The 23,043-nt window shown below is 45.6% G+C and overlaps 1 protein-coding gene across 1 annotated transcript in view; it reads left to right on the forward strand.

Moving 5' to 3' along the window:
- Positions 1 to 20,726, forward strand: part of LOC120066676 (partitioning defective 6 homolog alpha-like) — a 42,409-nt gene extending 21,683 nt beyond the window's left edge. The window contains exon 3 of the mRNA XM_039018110.1: positions 19,819 to 20,726. Coding sequence (XP_038874038.1) covers positions 19,819 to 20,726 — 908 coding nt within the window. The remainder of the gene's footprint in view (positions 1 to 19,818) is intronic.
- Positions 20,727 to 23,043: the final 2,317 nt, after the last annotated feature.

Raw genomic sequence — 23,043 nt, forward strand, 5'->3', positions numbered from 1 at the left:
ACTGGACTATATGCAAATTGGAAACCATACATCCTGAGGCTGCATTTATTGTACCCGGGGATTTTAACAAAGCAAATTTGAGAACAAGTCTACCTAAATTTTTCCATCATATTGATTGCGCTACACGCATGCGCAATACCCTCATCCACTGCTACTCTAACTTCCGCGGTGCATACAAATCCCTCCCCCGCCATCCCTTCGGCAAATCCAGCCACAACGCCATGTTGCTCCTTCCGTCTTATAGGCAGAAACTCAAACAGGATGTATCAGTAATGAGAACCATTCAACGCTTGTCCGACCAATCGGAAGCCACGCTCAAGATTGTTTTGATCACGCGGACTGGAATATGTTCCCGGTCAGCCTCAGAGAACAACATCAACTTATACGCTGACTCGGTGAGTGCATTTTTAAAGAAGTGCATTGGAGATGTGGTACCCACTGTGACTATTAAACCTACCCTAACCAAAAACCGTGGATGGATGAAAAGCGCGATCCACCGCATTTAACCATGGAAAGAGGTCTGGGAATATGTCTGAATATAAACAGTGTAGCTATTCCCTCCGTAAGGCAATCAAACAAGCGAAGTGCTAGTACAGGGACAAGGTGGAGTTGCAATTCAACGACTCAGACACAAGACGTATGTGGCAGGGTCTACAGGAAATCACGGATTACAAAAAGAAATCCAGCCACGTCACGGACACCGATGTCACGCTTCCAGACAAGCTAAACACCTTCTTTGCCCGCTTTGAGGATAATAAGCGGCCTGCTAACAAGGAATGGCTGACGTGAGTAAAACATTTAAACCTGTTAACTCTCGCAAGGCTGCTGACCCAGACGGCATCCCTAGCCGCGTCCTCGGAGCATGTGTTCACGGACATATTCAATCGCTCCCTATCCCAGTCTTTTGTCCCCACATGCTTCAAGATGGCTATCATTGTTCCTGTACCCAAGAAGTCAAAGATAACTGAACTAAATGACTACCGCCCCGTAGCACTCACTTCTGTCATCATGAAGGGCTTTGAGAGACTAGTCAAGGATCATATCACCTCCACCTTACCGGCCACCATAGAACCACTTCAGTTTGCATACCGCCCCAACAGGTCCACAGACGACGCAATCGCCATCATTCTTCACACTACCCTATCCCATCTGGACAAAAGGAATACCTATGTAAGAATGCTGTTCATTGACTAGAGCTCAGCATTCAACATCATAGTACCCTCCAAGCTCATTATCAAGCTGGAGGCCCTGGGTCTCAACCCCGCCCTGTGCAACTGGGTCTTGAACTTTCTGACGGGCCGCCCCCAGGTGGTGAAAGTAGGAATCAACATCTCCACTTTGCTGACCCTCAACACTGGGGTCCCACAAGGGTGCGTGCTCAGCCCCCTCCTGTACACCCTGTTCACCCATGACTGCGTGGCCATGCACGTCTCCAACTCACTCATCAAGTTTGCAGACGACACAACAGTAGTGGGCTTGATTACCAACAACGACGAGACAGCCTACAGGGAGGAGGTGAGGGCACTCGGAGTGTGGTGTCAGGAAAACAACCTCTCACTCAACATCCACAAAACAAAGGAGATGATCTTGGACTTCAGGAAACAGCTGAGGGAGCACCCCCCTATCCACATCAAAGGGACAGCAGTGGAGAAGGTGGAAAGTTTTAAGTTCCTCGGCATACACATCACAGACAAACTGAAGTGGTCCACTCACACAGACAGGAGGTTGAAGAAATTTGGCTTGTCACTCAAAACCCTGACAAACTTTTACAGATGCACAATCGAGAGCATCCTGTCGAGCTGTATCACCGACTGGTACGGCAACTGCACCGCCCTCAACCAAAAGGCTCTCCAGAGAGTTGTGCTGTCTGCGCAACGCATCACCGGTGGCAAACTACCTGCCCTCCATGACACCTACAGCACCCGATGTCAAAGGAAGGCCAAAAGGATCATCAAGGACATCAACCACCTGAGCCACTGCCTGTTCACACCGCTACCATCCAGAAGGCGAGGTCATAACAGGTGCATCAAAGCTGGGACCGAGAGACTGAAAAACAGCTTCTATCTCAAGGCCATCAGACTGCTAAACAGCAATCACTAACTCAGAGAGGCTGCTGCCTATATTGAGACCCAATCACTGGCCACTTTAAGGAATGGATCACGAGTCACTTTATACAATGCACTCTAAATAATGCCACTTCAATAATGTTTACATATCTTACATTACTCATATCACGTATATACTGTATTTTATACCATCTATTGCACCTTGCCTATGCCGCTCGGCCATCACTCATCCATATACTTACATGTTCATATTCTCATTCAACCCTTTAGATTTGTGTGTATTAGGTAGTTGTTGGGGAATTGTTAGATTACTTGTTAGATATTACTGCACTGTCGGAACTAGAAGCACAAGCATTTCGCTACACTTGCATTAACATCTGCTAACGTTTTGCCTGTTTGATTGCCTTACGGAGGGAATAACTACACTGTTTGTATTCAGCCATATTCCCAGTCACCTTGCCATGGTTAAATGCGATGGTTCGCGCTTTCAGTTTTCCACTTACTAACCGTATGGTAAATGCAGTTTAATTTAGGAGCCTGTATTCCTTACCCTTCTGCAATACTACTGCATGTGCTGCTGTTTTCCCCCCTCCCTTTTAAGAGTGTGAGAATGTACTACGTGAGTAGTGAAAATCTTCATGAGTTACACCTGGAAGCAGTGGTGGAAAAAGTACCCAATTGTCATACTTGAGTAAGAGTAAAGATACTTTAATAGAAAATGACTCAAGTAAAAGTAAAAGTCACCCAGTAAAATCCTATTTGAGTTAAAGTCTAAAAGTATTTGGTTTTAAATATACTTAAGTATCAGAAGTAAATGTAATTGCTAAAATATACTTAAGTATCAAAAGTAAAACATTACTTATATTAAGCAAACCAGATGGCACCATTTTCTAGTGTTTTATTTATTTACGGATAGCACGCTCCAACACGCACACTTTGTTTTGTTCTTTTTTTTGTGAGTCCACCAGATCAGAGGCAGTAGGAATGACCAGGGATGTTATCTTAATAAGTGTGTGAATTAGACCATTTTCCTGTCCTGCTAACTATTCAAAATGTATCGAGTACTTTTGGGTGTCAGGGAAAATGTATGGAGTAAAAAGTACAGAATTTTCTTTTGGAATGTAGTGAAGTAAAAGTACAGATACCCCTACTTAAGTGGTACTTATATTAATTTTTTTACTTAAGTACTTTGCACCACTGCCTGGAAGTATTCTCATTTTCTATTTAAAGGAGAATTAGCAGCTCTCTCACTCCCTTCACTCTTTCTCTGTCGCTCTCTCTCTTTCTTTCCCTGCTCTCTCTAGCATTGGCCAATATCTGTTAGCTTTGGCTTTCTCAGAGGATATATTTAATAAAACCATGAGGGGAACAGAAATGCACATTTCCAGAGAGGGCTTATCACTGTCAGTGACAGACGTACCCGTTCAGGGCCTGGCGCTACGTGATTACAGCTTTATCTTCTCCATGGAAGGAATGTTATTTTTCCACAGTAATGCCTTTTCATATTTCTCATTTGTTTTCAAGTGAGAACAAATCAGTAGAGCAGTGCTCTTCATTCATTTGAACTGGTCTTGACTTCCAGTCAACCACATTTCCCTCAACTCTTACTCTCTCTTCTTTCATCTCTAGAGACCATCTATTTAAGGAGACTATTGATCCTTGCCATACAGTACAGTACACATGGCATATTTGAGTTATAACCTCAGAGGACTATGGACAATCAAATCAGATGGTGAGTCAACATGGGGGTGAAGTTTCTGTCAGTGCTATCTTAATGTAAAGGTTGTAGTGATGCTAACAGACTCTAAGTAGTGGTGATGCTAGTCTAAGACCACGCCTAAGAAACTGGTCAATCGCTCTGACCAACACAACTGGCCAGTCTGGCTATTGAAGGCCCAATAAGCTGCTGTCCAGAGACTGACTCTTATCTAACCTCCCCCCAGAGGCTGCTACATGACAGAGCTTTGGTCCATTGACACATTACTGTCATGATGGACACATTGTGCTGTCGGAGCCATTTAAAGCCTCTGACCAGATCCTCCCTCCTCCACTCTCCCTCTGTGGGACATTAATATCACAGAGTGCTGGTCCACTGAAACACTGATGAGATTGATGGGGCTTTTAGCATGAGCTCATCTCACAGAGTGGCCATTGAGAGGCTGGCTAATGTGATTCTACAGCAGATGAGATTCAGCGCTCGCCTCCATCCTCACCCAGAATCCCAGCACAAAACACCTATGGTGTCTGTCAGCCCAGTGAGTCCACTAGCCCATCCTTGCCATTGCCATTCTCAACTAGCTAGCTACCATGTCTGTCCTCAATCTCCTTGTACAGTCATAAGAAGCCAGTAGCAAAGGTCTATGGAATTAGCTGGGCAATAGCTGGCAGTCCGAGAAGCATGGATTAGTGAAAATAATATATATTTTGTGATTGCTAAATCTACTTCCTTGAAGATTTATTTCAGCAGACTGCTTTACAAGCTGGGGTTTATTCGGCTAATTCACATCGACTGAGAGGACGCAGGAAAAGGGGGGATAGAGATATAAAGAGGGAGAAGGGAAAAGAGGGAAGAAAAGGTTTCAATGTTAGCTAGAGGAGATCTTGCTGGATGTGTCTTCAGGGCCCTCTCTGGAGAGAGTGAGCAGGGAGAAGAGAACCCTTTCTTCCCTCATTTCCCCTCTCCCTACTCACTCTCTCCAGAGAGGGTCCTGAAGACACATCCAGGAAGATCTCCTCTAGCTAACATTGAAAGTCAACCTCCCGTCTCCCTTACCTGCACAAACACAACCACACACTACAACTAAGTTCAAAACAATTTGCACATTCAAACCGTGCTCCAATGTAGTCATGCAGGAGTGCTTTAGGTAGTCTATCAGAGGTGTTACTGTGGGTCGGCATGCTGGTGTAAAGCCCATTGGCTGTGCTGCTCTTTTTAGCAGAGTAGGAGAGATTCCCTTATGTTCATCCAGCACACGCACAACTGAGGCTGCATCAGCTGCTCAGTACCCCGAGGAGACACTCTGTGTGTGTGTGTGTGTGTGTGTGTGTGTGTGTGTGTGTGTGTGTGTGTGTGTGTGTGTGTGTGTGTGTGTGTGTGTGTGTGTGTGTGTGTGTGTGTGTGTGTGTGTGTGTGTGTGTGTGTGCCTGAGAATGCATTTGAGTTATGTATAGGACTGGGAGGAAGACAGAGAGCGAATGTATTTATGATGTGGCTGTAGGAGACATTCCCCCAATCCTGCTGTGTCTTTGCTCTTTGCACACTTAATTGCATGATAGCATCTCCACTGTCGTTACAGATGGAGTGAAATCAAATATTCCGAGGTTTGGAGATTGAAAGATAGAAGGTAATATCAGGAAAGCAGAGGAGAGGAGCGAGAGAGAAGGGAATGAGGAAAGTAGGCAGAGTGTGTACCTGGGCAGGGTTCTCTGTAATGTACCTGGGCAGGGTTCTCTGTAATGTACCTGGGCAGGGTTCTCTGTAATGTACCTGGGCAGGGTTCTCTGTAATGTACCTGGGCAGGGTTCTCTGTAATGTGCCTGGGCAGGGTTCTCTGTAATGTACCTGGGCAGGGTTCTCTGTAATGTACCTGGGCAGGGTTCTCTGTAATGTACCTGGGCAGGGTTCTCTGTAATGTACCTGGGCAGGGTTCTCTGTAATGTACCTGGGCAGGGTTCTCTGTAATGTGCCTGGGCAGGGTTCTCTGTAATGTACCTGGGCAGGGTTCTCTGTAATGTACCTGGGCAGGGTTCTCTGTAATGTACCTGGGCAGGGTTCTCTGTAATGTACCTGATCAGGGTTATCTGTAATGTGCCTGGGCAGGGTTCTCTGTAATGTGCCTGGGCAGGGTTCTCTGTAATGTACCTGGGCAGGGTTCTCTGTAATGTACCTGGGCAGGGTTCTCTGTAATGTGCCTGGGCAGGGTTCTCTGTAATGTACCTGGGCAGGGTTCTCTGTAATGTGCCTGGGCAGGGTTCTCTGTAATGTGCCTGGGCAGGGTTCTCTGTAATGTACCTGGGCAGGGTTCTCTGTAATGTGCCTGGGCAGGGTTCTCTGTAATGTACCTGGGCAGGGTTCTCTGTAATGTGCCTGGGCAGGGTTCTCTGTAATGTGCCTGGGCAGGGTTCTCTGTAATGTACCTGGGCAGGGTTCTCTGTAATGTGCCTGGGCAGGGTTCTCTGTAATGTGCCTGGGCAGGGTTCTCTGTAATGTGCCTGGGCAGGGTTCTCTGTAATGTGCCTGGGCAGGGTTCTCTGTAATGTGCCTGGGCAGGGTTCTCTGTAATGTACCTGGGCAGGGTTCTCTGTAATGTACCTGGGCAGGGTTCTCTGTAATGTACCTGGGCAGGGTTCTCTGTAATGTACCTGGGCAGGGTTCTCTGTAATGTACCTGGGCAGGGTTCTCTGTAATGTACCTGGGCAGGGTTCTCTGTAATGTACCTGGGCAGGGTTCTCTGTAATGTACCTGGGCAGGGTTCTCTGTAATGTACCTGGGCAGGGTTCTCTGTAATGTACCTGGGCAGGGTTCTCTGTAATGTACCTGGGCAGGGTTCTCTGTAATGTACCTGGGCAGGGTTCTCTGTAATGTACCTGGGCAGGGTTCTCTGTAATGTGCCTGGGCAGGGTTCTCTGTTATGTACCTGAGCAGGGTTCTCTGTAATGTACCTGGGCAGGGTTCTCTGTAATGTGCCTGGGCAGGGTTCTCTGTAATGTGCCTGGGCAGGGTTCTCTGTAATGTGCCTGGGCAGGGTTCTCTGTAATGTGCCTGGGCAGGGTTCTCTGTAATGTGCCTGGGCAGGGTTCTCTGTAATGTACCTGGGCAGGGTTCTCTGTAATGTACCTGGGCAGGGTTCTCTGTAATGTACCTGGGCAGGGTTCTCTGTAATGTACCTGGGCAGGGTTCTCTGTAATGTACCTGGGCAGGGTTCTCTGTAATGTACCTGGGCAGGGTTCTCTGTAATGTACCTGGGCAGGGTTCTCTGTAATGTACCTGGGCAGGGTTCTCTGTAATGTACCTGGGCAGGGTTCTCTGTAATGTACCTGGGCAGGGTTCTCTGTAATGTACCTGGGCAGGGTTCTCTGTAATGTACCTGGGAAGGGTTCTCTGTAATGTGCCTGGGCAGGGTTCTCTGTAATGTGCCTGGGCAGGGTTATCTGTAATGTACCTGGGCAGGGTTCTCTGTAATGTACCTGATCAGGGTTCTCTGTAATGTACCTGGGCAGGGTTCTCTGTAATGTACCTGGGCAGGGTTCTCTGTAATGTACCTGGGCAGGGTTCTTTGTAATGTACCTGGGCAGGGTTCTCTGTAATGTGCCTGGGCAGGGTTCTCTGTAATGTGCCTGGGCAGGGTTCTCTGTAATGTGCCTGGGCAGAGTTCTCTGTAATGTGCCTGGGCAGGGTTCTCTGTAATGTGCCTGGGCAGGGTTCTCTGTAATGTACCTGGGCAGGGTTCTCTGTAATGTACCTGGGCAGGGTTCTCTGTAATGTACCTGGGCAGGGTTCTCTGTAATGTACCTGGGCAGGGTTCTCTGTAATGTACCTGGGCAGGGTTCTCTGTAATGTACCTGGGCAGGGTTCTCTGTAATGTACCTGGGCAGGGTTCTCTGTAATGTGCCTGGGCAGGGTTCTCTGTAATGTGCCTGGGCAGGGTTCTCTGTAATGTGCCTGGGCAGGGTTCTCTGTAATGTACCTGGGCAGGGTTCTCGTGCCTGGGCAGGGTTCTCTGTAATGTACTTGGGCAGGGTTCTCTGTTATGTGCCTGATCAGGGTTCTCTGTAATGTACTTGGGCAGGGTTCTCTTATGTACCTGGGCAGGGTTCTCTTATGTACCTGGGCAGGGTTCTCTGTTATGTACCTGGGCAGGGTTCTCTGTTATGTGCCTGGGCAGGGTTCTCTGTTATGTGCCTGGGCAGGGTTTTACATGCCATATCAGATCAGAAGATCACCCACTGTTACTTAGGGCAGCCTCTGAATGTCTTCTCTAGCCAAGTCATTCTCCATGTATTTCAGCCTCTGAGATTTCTGAGAGCTGCTGTGATTTCTTGTTTCTGTGAAACAGCCAGCCTTTTGCGTTGCTTGTTTGTTACATTTTTGTGTCTCTAGAGGCTGGGGAAGGAGTGGAGGCACTGGCAGGAATGTACTGGCATGCAGCGGGTACACTGGAGGCGTGGAAACAGGATGTTACCAACCACAGGTTGGCGTGGTAGGTGGGTAGATGCCCAATGCCACTGAGGGTCAATAGGTTGTCAGCGGTGTGAATACAGGGCAGTATGACCATGGGCTGTTGACCGGTTGCCTGGGCAATATTGACTAGTTGATATAGAGGTGCAGTTACCAAGTTGATTTTAACATTAACAATCGAGCAACTGTAAACCACTTTGTAGTGTAAAAGAGTAAAGTAGAGTTTTCAATTTCCAGTTTCCCACTCAGATTTACAAGATGAAATTCCTTCCACATACGGCATGACTGTTTTTGGTCTTATTTCAGTGGTTTGTGATCCGACCTTCAATCTAAGCGCCAGTGGTTTACTGAGCATCACATATATAGCAGGACAGTCCTTTTCAGATGTGTTTCTTTCCAGAGACTAGCAGTATGGATGTGTAAAAACAGCACCCACAAATAGAAACAGAGGCTAGAGGAGGAGAGGGCCTTTGAAGGGACAGTTGTGAGTCTGAGCGTGCTGCCTGCTGAGGTCAGAGAGAAGGTGTGGGCATTGTTTGAGGGTTTTAAGAATGCTTGCTGGTATTGGCAGCTGTCTACAGTCCATTTTTGGATTCTGAATGGAATGTGTACGTATGTACACTACAGTACGCCTACCACGAGGATGACTCAGCTCATATTGATGGTGACATCATACTGTCTTATGATCCAGCTCAGTGTTTACACTGTCACATACACATGAAACAGCAGACTGTAAGGGAATAGGCAGCAGCAGGTGGTACAGAAGACAAGAATAGAATGCTGCCAAAATGACAAAGGAACATGGAACTAATGAGAAGTTTCAACTGTAAACATCCCTTTACCTGTTCCCAAACACAGGGGGGGGGAGGATCATCTATATTAATGATGCCGTGTTTGAGACTGTATTGTGAAAGCTATAGTTCTCCATCCTCCAGTTTCCAGAGGTTCTTAGTGTGATCAGGGTTAGTCCTGTCAGGGTGGGGAGGATATAGAGCAGAGGGGTTTATATAGAGAGCGGCTAGACCAGGTCCCAGTGTTTGTGGTGTATGGAGTGGGTCCCCCTTGTGTCTGTGCCCCAGTAATAATCCTGGGATGGGATAAGAGCTGCCCTCAATTTTAAAGGGTAATCCAAGACAAGCCCCATTAGTTACGTCCCACTGATCAGTACACACATACACACACAGGTACGTGGTCTACTGTTGATCCGGCCTCCCGTGCAGCACGTGATTGCTGATCTGATCTGCTGCTCCACTAACAAACTATGTTGTCATCCAGTGTCTTTCAATCAGAATAGAAGTGTTTTGTGTGTTGATACTGTGTTGCCTGTATTCGTTTATATAATATATGATTCATATGCCTATCACATTATTTAAAATATCAGAATTGGTCCAAAAAAGATATATTAGGCACGCCAACAAATTAGGCAAGAATTAAGAGTAGGCAAAGTGATTGTGTCAGTCAGAAATTATATCAAATGTTTTACCATTGATGTACAGTCACAATCACCATGGTTTGTCGAAGTGTGCTATACATTTCACATTTCATTAAAACAATGTCAATGAGCGTCATCACTATCTTTCCTTTGCAGTACCTCAAACTGTCGTGATTACCAGCTGAGATAAACTTTTCTGAGTTGATTTTCCTCCTGGCTCAGAGTTTGTCTGAGCACTATCTTAAGATCATCCTAAAACCTACTCTGAGCTGGGAGGTTTCTTTTGTCTTAAAGAGGCAATCTGGAGTTGCTACATCCATTTTTAGAATGTACCCATTAATGCTTGAAAAACACAACTTGTAAATATCTCGTGAAACACAATATAGCCTCAAAACATGGTTGGAACTATAATGTTGATATCATGGATGGTCAGTCCTTGCATCCATAGCTCTGCCTATGAATTTGAGAGTGGTTGTACATCTCCAGCCCCATCCCTCAGCTTTTTACTGAAACTTGGACAGGGAGGACACTATCATTTTTTTCAACTGCTGATTGCCACTTTAAAACAGGTTTGAACAGGATTCCTAGGAACTTTTCTGAGATGCTTTGTGGATACAGGCCCTGACCAGGAAAAAACTCTAAAGTACTAGAGTTTTTCCTAGTTAGATCACAGGATTAATATAACTCCTGGATCCTATATATGATCTTTATTTGGAGAACATTTTTAAAGATGATCCTATCTGAACATTGATGAACAACAGAGCTCAGCTGTTGGAATGTTGCTACAGGAATAGTTTATTCTTGGAGCAGCGCTGCAATGCGGACAGTGGCCAGACGTTGTAAGGGGATCCAGGAGATGTGGTGCCAAAGAGATGCCTCCACAGTACTCTGATCTGCTTCCTGCTGGCAGCATCAGGTGTCCATCACTCAAACCCCCTACCCTGGAGGACGGGGGCTTCCTGGTTCTGCCAGGCCATGCTTTCCATTCCACTGCCTGTCCTGCTCACTCTGGAATAATTCATGTGAAAGCATGCCTGGGCCAGCATGACAGCCAGGGTAGGACAATGAGCTCAGAGTGGGACCCGTGTTCATGGTGATGATCGTTTTCATAATCTAGAATGAAGGAGACAAGAACAATGAGGGTGAGGAAGAAACAACCCACCAGCATGGCTGGTGTCAGGGCAAGAGGGAGTAGTAGTGCCTATGTTTGCCCCGAAGGCAGGACTCGCCCAGTCAGATTTATGTGATGTGACGGAACAGTTACTAAGTCATTGGACCATTGCTGTCTGTGATTAGAGCGTGAAATCAGCTAGCTGTTTCCTCAAAGGAAACCAGACAGCTAAATAGTGCTAAACTCAACACTACTTATCCCAGCTGTGGTGGGTTCTCACTCAATACAGAGTAGTGCCAACTGGTCCTAAACAATAGAAAAAAGGCTAACGGTGCTGCAGAAAAATGCATGAGATTTTTAGTATTTGTATATATGGTCAGAAATAAGCGACTAGATTTCAGTAGCCTTACAACACCTGCAGCCAGCCAGTCAGTCAGTCAGTGAGATCTGTCATTCTGTAATAACCTGTCATTGTGATGTATAGCTAGTCAATAAGCTGTTCCACTCTGCAATAACACAGCATTATGAAGTGCAAACTCACAACCAATAAGCTGTTCCACTGCAATAACACAGTACGGAGGTGTAACTCCACTGTCAATAAGCTATCATATTCTGCAATAGCATGTCTGTCTGAAGTATAGACAAGAAGGCATTGTATCAAAATGGAGGCAAACTAAACCAGTTCAAATGCCCTTTTCACCCTATTTTATTTGAAAGAGACAGCATAACCTGCTTATGGCAGAGCAGAGAGACAGATGTTGACTCCATACCCATAGATACTTAATACACACCTCTCTGTGTAGCTTTCCTTGGGAGACCAACCCCCTCCCCCAGGTCCTGAGGACAGGGACACAGTGAATTCTCTGGGGACACCCTCCCAGGTTAGCATGGATGGCAGCACAGAGGGATCTGTCACTATAGGCTAGACAAGGGCAGGATGCAAATTGATGGGTCTCTCTGTGTCTCTCTCTCTCTCACACTCCCACTCTCTCAACCCCTCTGCTCCTTGTCCTCTGTGTGTGAGAGTCAGAGAGGCTCTTGGGGAAGTGGGGTAAAGCAGCATTTCTATAGGATCCAGTGGGAGAGGTTTGAGATGTCTAAAAGGTCTGAGAGGATCAGCAGTGTCTATGCCTGAAGGCTGCAGACGACTAGCTGTATTATAGTTATTTCCAATTGTGGTAGTCATGAATACTATAAGCCCATCTCTCCACTGCTGGCTTCACTGCAGTGTCCTCCCCTAAGACCCAGTGCTACTGAACCCACCCACCTCAGCCCTTCTCAGTGGTTCAATCTAGTGACTACCTTGTCTTAATTTTCACATGCAGCAATCTCACCTTTATAATAATACCAGCTTTGTTGCAAATAATGATTGTATTAAACTCAACATGCTCAAGGATATGTAAAATGTCAGCGGTTATTCAGAAGTGAATTGGCCTCCTGACGCTGGTTATTAACAGGTATTTACTCTCTCCTGTGCTGCAGTAACGTAATGCAGTGTATAACATGAGTCAGGTGATTCATGGAGTAGCCTACAGCGATCACATGATCTAGAGAGGAGGGTAGTTGATTCATTTGATATAGTGAGGGAAGTACAGGGGGAATACGTTGCTAGGAGATCAGAGCAGTTTGTTCTGGAATGTGTTGGAGACTCCCACAACCCCTCACCACAGGGCAAAGATTTTCCAAGCTGTCTGTGTATAATACAGGCTCTGCATACAGGTATACCTAGAAATGTGTACATTTTTTAATGTGTGTTTGTTCTTTCCTTTGTAAGATAAGTGGGAGTATAGATGGTACAGGACCTGGTGAAGGGATGGTTTCAATGGTTCCTCCTTACATCGGCACTAATGCAGGCACACACACACACTTAGACATTTACACAAGGGAGACAGTATCTCTGTAGCTAGCCACTCTGCACATTAGCCTCTGATCTCACTCACCATTAAACCACATTATAGCCCAGTTGGTCAATAATACAGCTCAGCCCAGTAGAAGAACTCATAGATCACACAGACCCCTGGGCTGGCAATGCTTACACTGTGTACCGATACAACCACACAGACCCCTGGGCTGGCAATGCTTACACTGTGTACCGATACAACCACACAGACACCAGGGCTGGCAATGCTTACACTGTGTACCGATACAACCACACAGACCCCAGGGCTGGCAATGCTTACACTGTGTACCGATACAACCACACAGACACCAGGGAGAGAAGGAGAGAGCGGGAAAGAGAAGTAGATATTGAAATTTAGAAAAAGGGGAAATTGGATGTTACAGAGACATTTTACTCCAGATGGGTTATTTCTAGTAGCAGGCATTTCCCCCTTTCCTCTATAGACAGTAGCTGTGGTCTTCCCCTCAATCTATGTTAACCTGCATGTCTGTGTGAGTTAGCTGTTATGTCAAGACTCATTTACAGACCATTGTAATGAACTCTGGCATTCTCTCTGTGGGGATATTGTGCACAGTGCAGAGGAAGCATCATTCAGAAGGTATTGCAGTGCTCCCTGTACTGCAGGCTCTTTAAAAATTGTTTTTATTGACACCTACTATAGATCATTGAGCAGACCCAACCCTCCTGGTCTGTAACCCTGGGCCCCATCCCTCCCTTCCTCCTGACCCAGCCCCCCACGTGCTCTCCGGTTGGGCTCACCCTCCAGCCCGCCTCCTCCAGCCTATGAGTGGGTTTAATAACAGAGGCTGCTCTGCTCTCTGTGGGGGTCCAGACAATAAAACTAATGAAGGTGGACAGGGAGGGAGGCAGGGCTGCCTACAGCTCTGTGAGGACTGTGGAACACTCACAAACAGAACTACACAAACAGAACTACACAAACAACCACTTGAGTTAAACCCACCCAGGCACACAAACATGTACAGTTAAAGTCGGAAGTTTACATACACTTAGGTTGGAGTCATTAAAACTCGTTTTTCAACCACTCCACAAATTTCTTGTTAACAAACTATAGTTTTGGCAAGTCGGTTAGGACATCTACTTTGTGCATGACACATGTAATTTTTCCAACAATTGTTTACAGACAGATTATTTCACTTATAATTCACTGTATCACAATTCCAGTGGGTCAGAAGTTTACATACACTAAGTTGACTGTGCCTTTAAACAGCTTGGAAAATTCCAGAAAAGTATGTCATGGCTTTAGAAGCTTCTGATAGGCTAATTGACATAATTTGAGTCAATTGGAGGTGTACCTGTGGATGTATTTCAAGGCCTACATCCAAACTCAGTGCCTCTTTGCTTGACATCATGGGAAAATCAAAAGAAATCAGCCAAGACCTCAGAAAAAATTTGTAGACCTCCACAAGTCTGGTTCATCCTTGGGAGCAATTTCCAAACACCTGAAGGTACCACGTTCATCTGTACAAACAATAGTACGCATGTATAAACACCATGGGACCACGCAGCCGTCCTACCACTCAGGAAGGAGACACGTTCTGTCTCCTAGAGGTGAACGTACTTTGGTGCGAAAAGTGCAAATCAATCCCAGAACAACAGCAAAGGACCGTGTGAAGATGCTGGAGGAAACAGGTATAAAAGTATCTATATCCACAGTAAAACTTGTCCCATATTGACATAACCTGAAAGGCTGCCCAGCAAGGAAGAAGCCACTGCTCCAAAACCGCCATTAAAAAGCCAGACTACGGTTTGCAACTGCACATGGGGACAAAGATCGTACTTTTTGGAGAAATGTCCTCTGGTCTGATGAAAAAAATAGAACTGTTTGGCCATAATGACCATCGTTATGCTTGGAGGAAAAAGGGGGAAGCTTGCAAGCCGAAGAACACCATCCCAACCGTGAATCACAGGGGTGGCAGCATCATGTTGTGGGGGTGCTTTGCTGCAGGAGGGACGGGTGCACTTCACAAAATAGATGGCATCATGAGGGAGGAAAATTATGTGGATATATTGAAGCAACATCTCAAGACATCATTCAGAAAGTTAAAGCTTGGTCGCAAATGAGTCTTCCAAATGCACAATGACCCCAAGCATACTTCCAAAGTTGTGGCAAAATGGCTTGAGGACAACAAAGTCAAGGTATTGGCGTGGCCATCACAAAGCCCTGACCTCAATCCTATAGAAAATTTGTTGGCAGAACTGAAAAAGCGTGTGCGAGCAAGGAGGCCTACAAACCTGACTCAGTTACAGCAGCTCTGTCAAGAGAACTGGGCCAAAATTCACCCAACTTATTGTGGGAAGCTTGTGGAAGGCTACCTGAAACGTTTGACCCAAGTTAAACAATTGAAAGGCAATGCTACCAAATACTAATTGATTGTATGTAAACTTCTGACCCACTGGAAATGTGGTGAAAGAAATAAAAGCTGAAATAAATCATTCTCTCTACTATTATTCTGACATTTCACATTCTTAAAATAAAGTGCCGATCCTAACTGACCTAAGACAGGGAATTTTTACTAGGATTAAATGTCAGGAATTGTGAAAAACTGAGTTTAAATGTTAAGGTTAAGGCTAAGGTGTATGTTAACTTCTGACTTCAACTGTATGTTATTAAGACAAACATACAGATAATTGTAAACTGTACACTTTCCATAACTGGCAAATGTTTATAGTATTGGCATATATACTGTATATACAGTGAATATACTGGGTTTTCTGTCTATTCTCCACGTTGGAAGAGCTTTTCTTCTTGTGACCAGAAGATTGTTTTCACTTTATAGTGTTGAGGTCAGGGTTCACAGCTAGTCTGGCCAGACTGTCACCCACTTGTTATGTCTCATGCCCTCTAGTTGAGCCTGGATATACATGAGATCTCAATTTGATCCATCCCTTCATACAACAGCCTGTGGCTTTGGTCAAATCTGTTTGTTGTCATCCATAAAACCTATTGGCAATTACTAGCCACTAGCTAAGTGTGCTTTTACCAGTGTTGAATGTTAGGATCATATCCACTGCATCCTCCATGATACACATTAGTCATACAGTGATCTCCCAAAGCTCTAACCAAACAGGGTGTGGAAAAAGCTCTCTTTCTTTTGCCATGGCCTCTCTAAGGTGTTGATGACTTTCTATGTTTCACCCTCTCAGCAGGCAGTGCTCCACATAACCACATCCAGACCTCTCCTCCGTGTCTTTCTGAGAAACAGGATCACACAGCACATCCTTCTCCGCAGTTTAAAAATAACTTAAAATATTCTCTCCTCCCCAGCAAGTGTCGCTTCACATTTAGAACAGAGCCCTGAGTGGTTCCTCCCTGTGCTGCTACCTGCCAGCTAGCACTAAAAACAACACATTTGTTTATTTCTGTCACACCAGAGAATGTGTCAGGTGGGTGTGATGATAGAGCTAGGCTGTCTTGTCTGTTTAATGTAAACAGTGGGGACTGAAGCGGTGATTCATCTGACTGGTATGCAATCTGATTCTGTTTCACAACCTCTGACCCCTCAGTAGGGATTGAGAGTTATGGAAATCCTCACTGTGTCCTTACACATACCCCACTACCCCTGGGGCAGGTTCTGAAGTACTGTTCTCCTGTTCCCAGCAATCTCTGCTCTCAATCAGCGCAAGGAAGCTCTGTTGTCCGGACCTCTGGCAGTCTCTATGGGGGTGCCACAGGGTTCAATTCTCGGGCTGACTCTCTTCTCTGTATACATCAATGATGTCGCGCTTGCTGCTGGTGATTCTTTGATCCACCTCTACGCAGACGACACCATTCTGTTTATCTCTGGCCCTTCTTTGGACACTGTGTTAACTAACCTACAGACGAGCTTCAATGCCATACAACTCTCCTTCCGTGGCCTCCAACTTCTCTTAAATGGAAGTAAAACTAAATGCATGCTCTTCAACCGATCGCTGCCCGCACCTGCCCGCCTGTCCAGCATCACTACTCTGGACAGTTCTGACTTAGAATATGTGGACAACTACAAATACCTACAGTCGTGGCCAAAAGTTTTGAAAATGACACAAATATTAATTTTCACAAAGTCGGCTGCCTCTGTTTGTATGATGGCAATTTGCATATACTCCAGAATGTTATGAAGAGTGATCAGATGAATTGCAACTAATTGCAAAGTCCCTCTTTGCCATGCAAATGAACTGAATCCCCCAAAAAGATGCCTCAAAAGGACCAGCTGACATCATGTCAGTGATTCTCTCGTTAACACAGGTGTGAGTGTTGACGAGGACAAGGCTGGAGATCACTCATTCAAACTCAATCAGCATGACAAACAGACTGGAAGCTTCAAAAGGAGGGTGGTGCTTGGAATCATTGTTCTTCCTCTGTCAATCATGGTTACTTGCAAGGAAACACGTGCCGTCATCATTGCTTCGCACAAAAAGGGCTTCACAGGCAAGGATATTGCTGCCAGTAAGATTACACCTAAATCAACCATTTATCGGATCATCAAGAACTTCAAGGAGAGCGGTTCAATTGTTGTGAAGAAGGCTTCAGGGCACCCAAGAAAGTCCAGCAAGCGCCAGGACCGTCTCCTAAAGTTGATTCAGCTGCGGGATCGGGGCACCACCAGTACAGAGCTTGCTCAGGAATGGCAGCAGGCAGGTGTGAGTGCATCTGCATGCACAATGAGGCGAAGACTTTTGGAGGATGGCCTGGTGTCAAGAAGGGCAGCAAAGAAGCCACTTCTCTCCAGGAAAAATATCAGGGACAGACTGATATTCTGCAAAAGGTACAGGGATTGGACTGCTGAGGACTGGGGTAAAGTCATTTTCTCTGATGAATCCCCTTTCCGATTGTTTGGGGGCATCCGGAAAAAAGCTTGTCCGGAGAAGACAAGGTGAGCGCTACCATCAGTCCTGTGCCATGCCAATAGTAAAGCATGCTGAGACCATTCATGTGTGGGGTTGCTTCTCAGCCAAGGGAGTGGGCTCACTCACAATTTTGCCTAAGAACACAGCCATGAATAAAGAATGGTACCAACACATCCTCTGAGAGCAACTTCTCCCAACCATCCAGGAACAGTTTGGTGACGAACAATGCATTTTCCAGCATGATGGAGCACCTTGCCATAAGGCAAAAGTGATAACTAAGTGGCTCGGGGAACAAAACATCGATATTTTGGGTCCATGGCCAGGAAACTCCCCAGACCTTAATCCCATTTGAGAACTTGTGGTCAATCTTCAAGAGGCGGGTGGACAAACAAAAACCCACAAATTCTGACAAACTCCAAGCACTGATTATGCAAGAATGGGCTGCCATCAGTCAGGATGTGGCCCAGAAGTTAATTGACAGCATGCCAGGGCGGATTGCGGAGGTCTTGAAAAAGAAGGGTCAACACTGCAAATATTGACTCTGCATCAACTTCTTGTAATTGTCAATAAAAGCCTTTGACACTTATGAAATGCTTGTAATTATACTTCAGTATTCCATAGTAACATCTGACAAAAATATCTAAAGACACTGAAGCAGCAAACTTTGTGGAAATTAATATTTGTGTCATTCTCAAAACTTTTGGCCACGACTGTAGGTGTCTGGTTAGACTGTAAACTCTCCTTCCAGACTCACATTAAACATCTCCAATCCAAAATTAAATCTAGAATCGGCTTCCTATTTCGCAACAAAGCATCCTTCACTCATGCTGCCAAACATACCCTCGTAAAACTGACCATCCTACCGATCCTCGACTTCGGCGATGTCATTTACAAAATAGCCTCCAACACTCTACACAACAAATTGGATGCAATCTATCACAGTGCCATCCGTTTTGTCACCAAAGCCCCATATACTACCCACCACTGTGACCTGTACGCTCTCGTTGGCTGGCCCTCGCTTCATACTCGTCGCCAAACCCACTGGCTCCAGGTGATCTACAAGTCTCTGCTAGGTAAAGCCCCACCTTATCTCAGCTCACTGGTCACCATAGCAGCACCCACCGGGTATATCTCACTGGTCAGCCCCAAAGCCAATTCTTCCTTTGGTCGCCAATGACTGGAACAAACTGCAAAAATCACTGAAGCTGGAGACTCATATCTCCCTCACTAGCTTTAAGCACCAGCTGTCAGAGCAGCTCACAGATCACTGCACCTGTACAAAGCCCATCTGTAAATAACCCATCCAACTACCTCATCCCCATACTGTATTTATTTATTTATTTATCTTGTTCCTTTGCACCTCAGTATCTACTTGCACATTCATCTTCTGCACATTCTACCATTCCAGTGTTTAATTGCTATATTGTAATTACTTCGCCACCATGGCCTCTTTAGTGCCTTACCTCCCTTATCCAACCTTATTTGCACATGCTGTATATAGACTTTTTCTACTGTATTATTGATTGTATGTTTTGTTTATTCCATGTGTAACTCTGTGTTGTTGTATGTGTTGAACTGTTCTCAACTAGCCTTGTTCTCAACTAGCCTACCTGGTTAAATAAAGGTGGAGAAAAAAAAGGGGGGAAAAGTGTGTGTGTGTGTGAGGGATGGACAGACAGAGACAGAGAGGAGAAATGGGTTAAGAGGTATTGGGAGTGGTAACTATGAAAACAGTGGAATAGAGACCAACTGTTTTTGAAAATCTCAGGTCAGATTGTTGACATCATAGAAATGACTATATAACTTCACAGGGCCTCTATGGTTGACATAATATTTGATCTTAACGAATCTCCCAGAGAAAAGCCAAAAGAAACATACAGCAGGATAAAGTGAGACCACTGCATTCTATATCAATAGGTGTATTTGTATAGTAGGGAAATGAGACTTCCTTCTTGAGAGTTGAAAGGTGAACTTTCTCCACATCTTAAAGTTAGGGTTTGACGGTTTACACACGGAAAGACAGACGGTTGGCATTAGAAAAGATTAGAGGCGATTTAAAACCTGTGCTGTTTCCCTTCTTTTTACTCTCCAACTGACCAGATTGAACCCATGTCTTACCCCTAGGTTAGCTGTTGACATCTTGAACATAATGCCCTTACTGTCTCAGAGCATACTACCATTTATTTGATGGTCCATATTTGGAATGAACTGAGACCCTGGTGCTGCCTTGTCATTTTATGTCTTTGTCTGACATGGCTTTTGTCTGTGCCTCTCTCTGTCCTGTAGATGTGGATGAGCCTGTGGTATTTGCCACCAACTCCCTGCAGAGGAGGAAAAAAGGCCTGGCAGGGTTGCGCCCGGCACAGCAGAAAACCAAACCAGGCCTGATGATTGGCCTTCCCCAGGACTTCCGCCAGATCTCCTCCATCATCGATGTCGACATCCTGCCCGAGACACACCGGCGTGTCCGCCTGCACAAGCACGGTACCCACAAGCCCCTGGGTTTCTATATTCGGGACGGGGTGAGCATGCGGGTCACACCTCATGGCGTGGAGAAGGTGCCTGGTGTCTTCATCTCGCGGCTGGTGCGTGGAGGCCTGGCTGAGAGCACAGGCCTGCTGGGGGTCAACGATGAGATCCTGGAGGTCAACGGCATTGATGTGGCTGGCAAGTCTCTGGACCAGGTGACAGACATGATGGTGGCCAACAGCCACAACCTGATCGTGACGGTGAAGCCGGCCAACCAGCGCAACAACGTGGTGCCCCGGGCAAGCAGGGTCTCGGCAGGGGGGAACAGCTCCTCTGGATCCGTAGGCTCCGCATTCTCCCATGACTCAGCCCCCAGCACTGCCTCTCAGAGTGTCAGTCACCATAGCAACAGTAACAGCGTGGCGGAGGGCGACAGCGACGAGGACGGAGATGGAGACCTTATCATTGAGACTGACAGCCTGCCACCTTACCTGCCCCATCGCTGTGTGTCCAACGGTAACGGCAGCCACAGAGAGTCTCCATTGTCCTCGTCACTGGGGCAACGGCCCCTCCCCCAGAGCATGTCCCTGCCCAGCAGCGGCTCTCTGTCAGACAGCAAGGCCTCCCTGAGCTCCCTGACCACCCCTACACACAACGGCAGCCCCACCAAGACCAGCAGCAGCCAGGAGAGCATGAGAGAGGATGGGAACATCATCACACTGTAAAACCCGGACATTAATAACAGAAGACTAAACATGCACAATTGGAGAAAATCAACATATGAACGTTATCTGAACATAAAACAAGAATTTTAATTGTTACCTCATAACAGAAAACAACTCACAACAATGATAAAGGCAATGATGATGGCTTTACCTTAAAAGTATCTGATGTGTATTCCATGCAACTAAACACTGTGGAACCAGCAGTCATCATGTAATGAACTCAGTGGTCAGTGTAGTGTGAATCCTGATGCCTACTTACTACAAAACACATGATGATCGCTGTCACCACCACCATAATGGAAGTGCCTTACGGCTTTCCGCACAACTCGCCTTATTTTTATCACTTATATTTTACTTTCAAACAAGACCACCTCTCACTTCAATTCTAAACAGTGTCGTTGGGTGTCAGTGCAAAGGTAAAGTTTGGCAGGAGAAGCAGACAGAATGTGAAATGTTATGTCTGTCTGTCTGTGTGGGACATTAACAAACATAGCCCTTTTCTCTTGCTCTTCCTGCATTCTGCAATACTTCCTCAGCATGTCCAAACAGTGTGTTCTCTTCTGTGACTGTGACAATCATTGCTGATTGTGCTGTGCTGCTGGTTGTTCGCCTGCTTAGCTGACAATAGCTTTTATCAGAGAGGAATAGGCGACGCGGGAGGTTTTACAAAATCTGTCCACGAAAATAAGCCCACAAAGTGAGGAATTTTTGTATGAAGGTGCATGAGAGGGTTGAATTTGGTCATCAAAAAATGCAATTGCTAATTTGCTAGGTGAGGCTTATTTTATCTAATAGAAATTTCGTAATGGTTAGGTTGTTACGAATGCACTGATATATGTGGACGCACGTAGCTTTTCGGCAACTTACCCAAAAACGACTTTATATCGGAGAAGTGCCTGTTGTCATAGAGATAGATAGAGGACTCTTCATGGATATAACCCGTTTTACCATGGACATTGCCATTGAGGGCTTCCACCATTTTAAAGTAGTCAATTGGGTTGGGATTTTTTTGAGTTGGAGGCAATAAGCCAATGAAGAAAATGTACTACTTTAAATAGCCTATGGTGGCACAAATACAAAGAAGAGTCCTCTATCTATCTCTATGGTCTGTTGTTCACACGCGTCTGCCCGCTTATTGGCTAGAATGGTCCCACCTGATCTCGCCTCCCATCTTTGAGGACATGTATTTCCATTGTTAGTGCTCACTCAAATATCTTCTCAATATAATAGACAGTCTTAGCTTTTATTCCTCTGATTAGAAGTCATTGTGAATTGGATTCACATACAGCACATCTCGAAACATACCGGTCTTCCTCTGCTCATCCCCAGGAGGAATGTCATGGTATTACTGTACACACAACACAACAAAGTCAAGTGAGGCTTTTACAATGTGTGCTTTGATCCATGGGTCCCTTCTGAACATCCCTACTACAATTCAATACACAAAGTTATGGCATATCATACTCTTTTCTAGGAAAATATGTAATGGGGCTGTTAATCATCATGGTGTTAGTATAGGAAATAGGAGGGAAATATGGTCCTCTGTCTCCCGATGTAGAGGTAAAATCATATTTATTTGACTTTCAGATAGTGACAACGTTTACACACTGACGTGGGGAATGGGGATGCATTATAGCAGTATATCTAACAATTGAATCTGTCTCAGAACCATCTTCAAGAGAATACCACCGTCTTTTATTTACTTTACAGCCACCAAACACTTGCCTAATCTTAAACATAGTCAGGTGATTTGGCTTTGTATTCCTCTCTCATAGTATCTGCTTCAGTGAAGTCAGGGGTTGCTTGGAGTTACAGAGGTCCCAGCATGAAACATTAGATCCTGGAGAATTTCCCTGGCAGACTTGCTATCTTGCTTTTAGAGAAACCAATTCCATTTTCCTTCAGGACAAGGTTTCTCTCCCCTGAAAATTTGACAGAAGGGGAACACAACAGAAATAACATGGAGTGCTGTTGCTCCAGAAGGTCACGGCCTCTTATAGACCCAGCTGTCTACAGGCCCACTTGTGACTGCCGTGTTTTTGTGTAAAATAAGGAAATTCCTTTCATGTTTGAAAAGCCTAGAGCTCTGCACATTGGGACCTTGTTCATACAATTAACTCCCTTCTTGATATCTAAACCAGAGGAGCATGGAGAGGGAAGAAGGAGAGAGTTCCTCTTACTTTTGAGGCTTTGGGTATCATCTTGCAGTGAGAGCTGGGAGGCAGACGGTCTAAAATCTACAAGCTTGGCCTCCCGAGTGGTGCAGCAGTCTAAGGCACTGCTTCGCAGTGCTTGAGGCATCACTACAGACCTGGGT

This window comes from Salvelinus namaycush, chromosome 21 (genome assembly GCF_016432855.1).
Source record: "Salvelinus namaycush isolate Seneca chromosome 21, SaNama_1.0, whole genome shotgun sequence".
Taxonomy (NCBI): domain Eukaryota; kingdom Metazoa; phylum Chordata; class Actinopteri; order Salmoniformes; family Salmonidae; genus Salvelinus; species Salvelinus namaycush.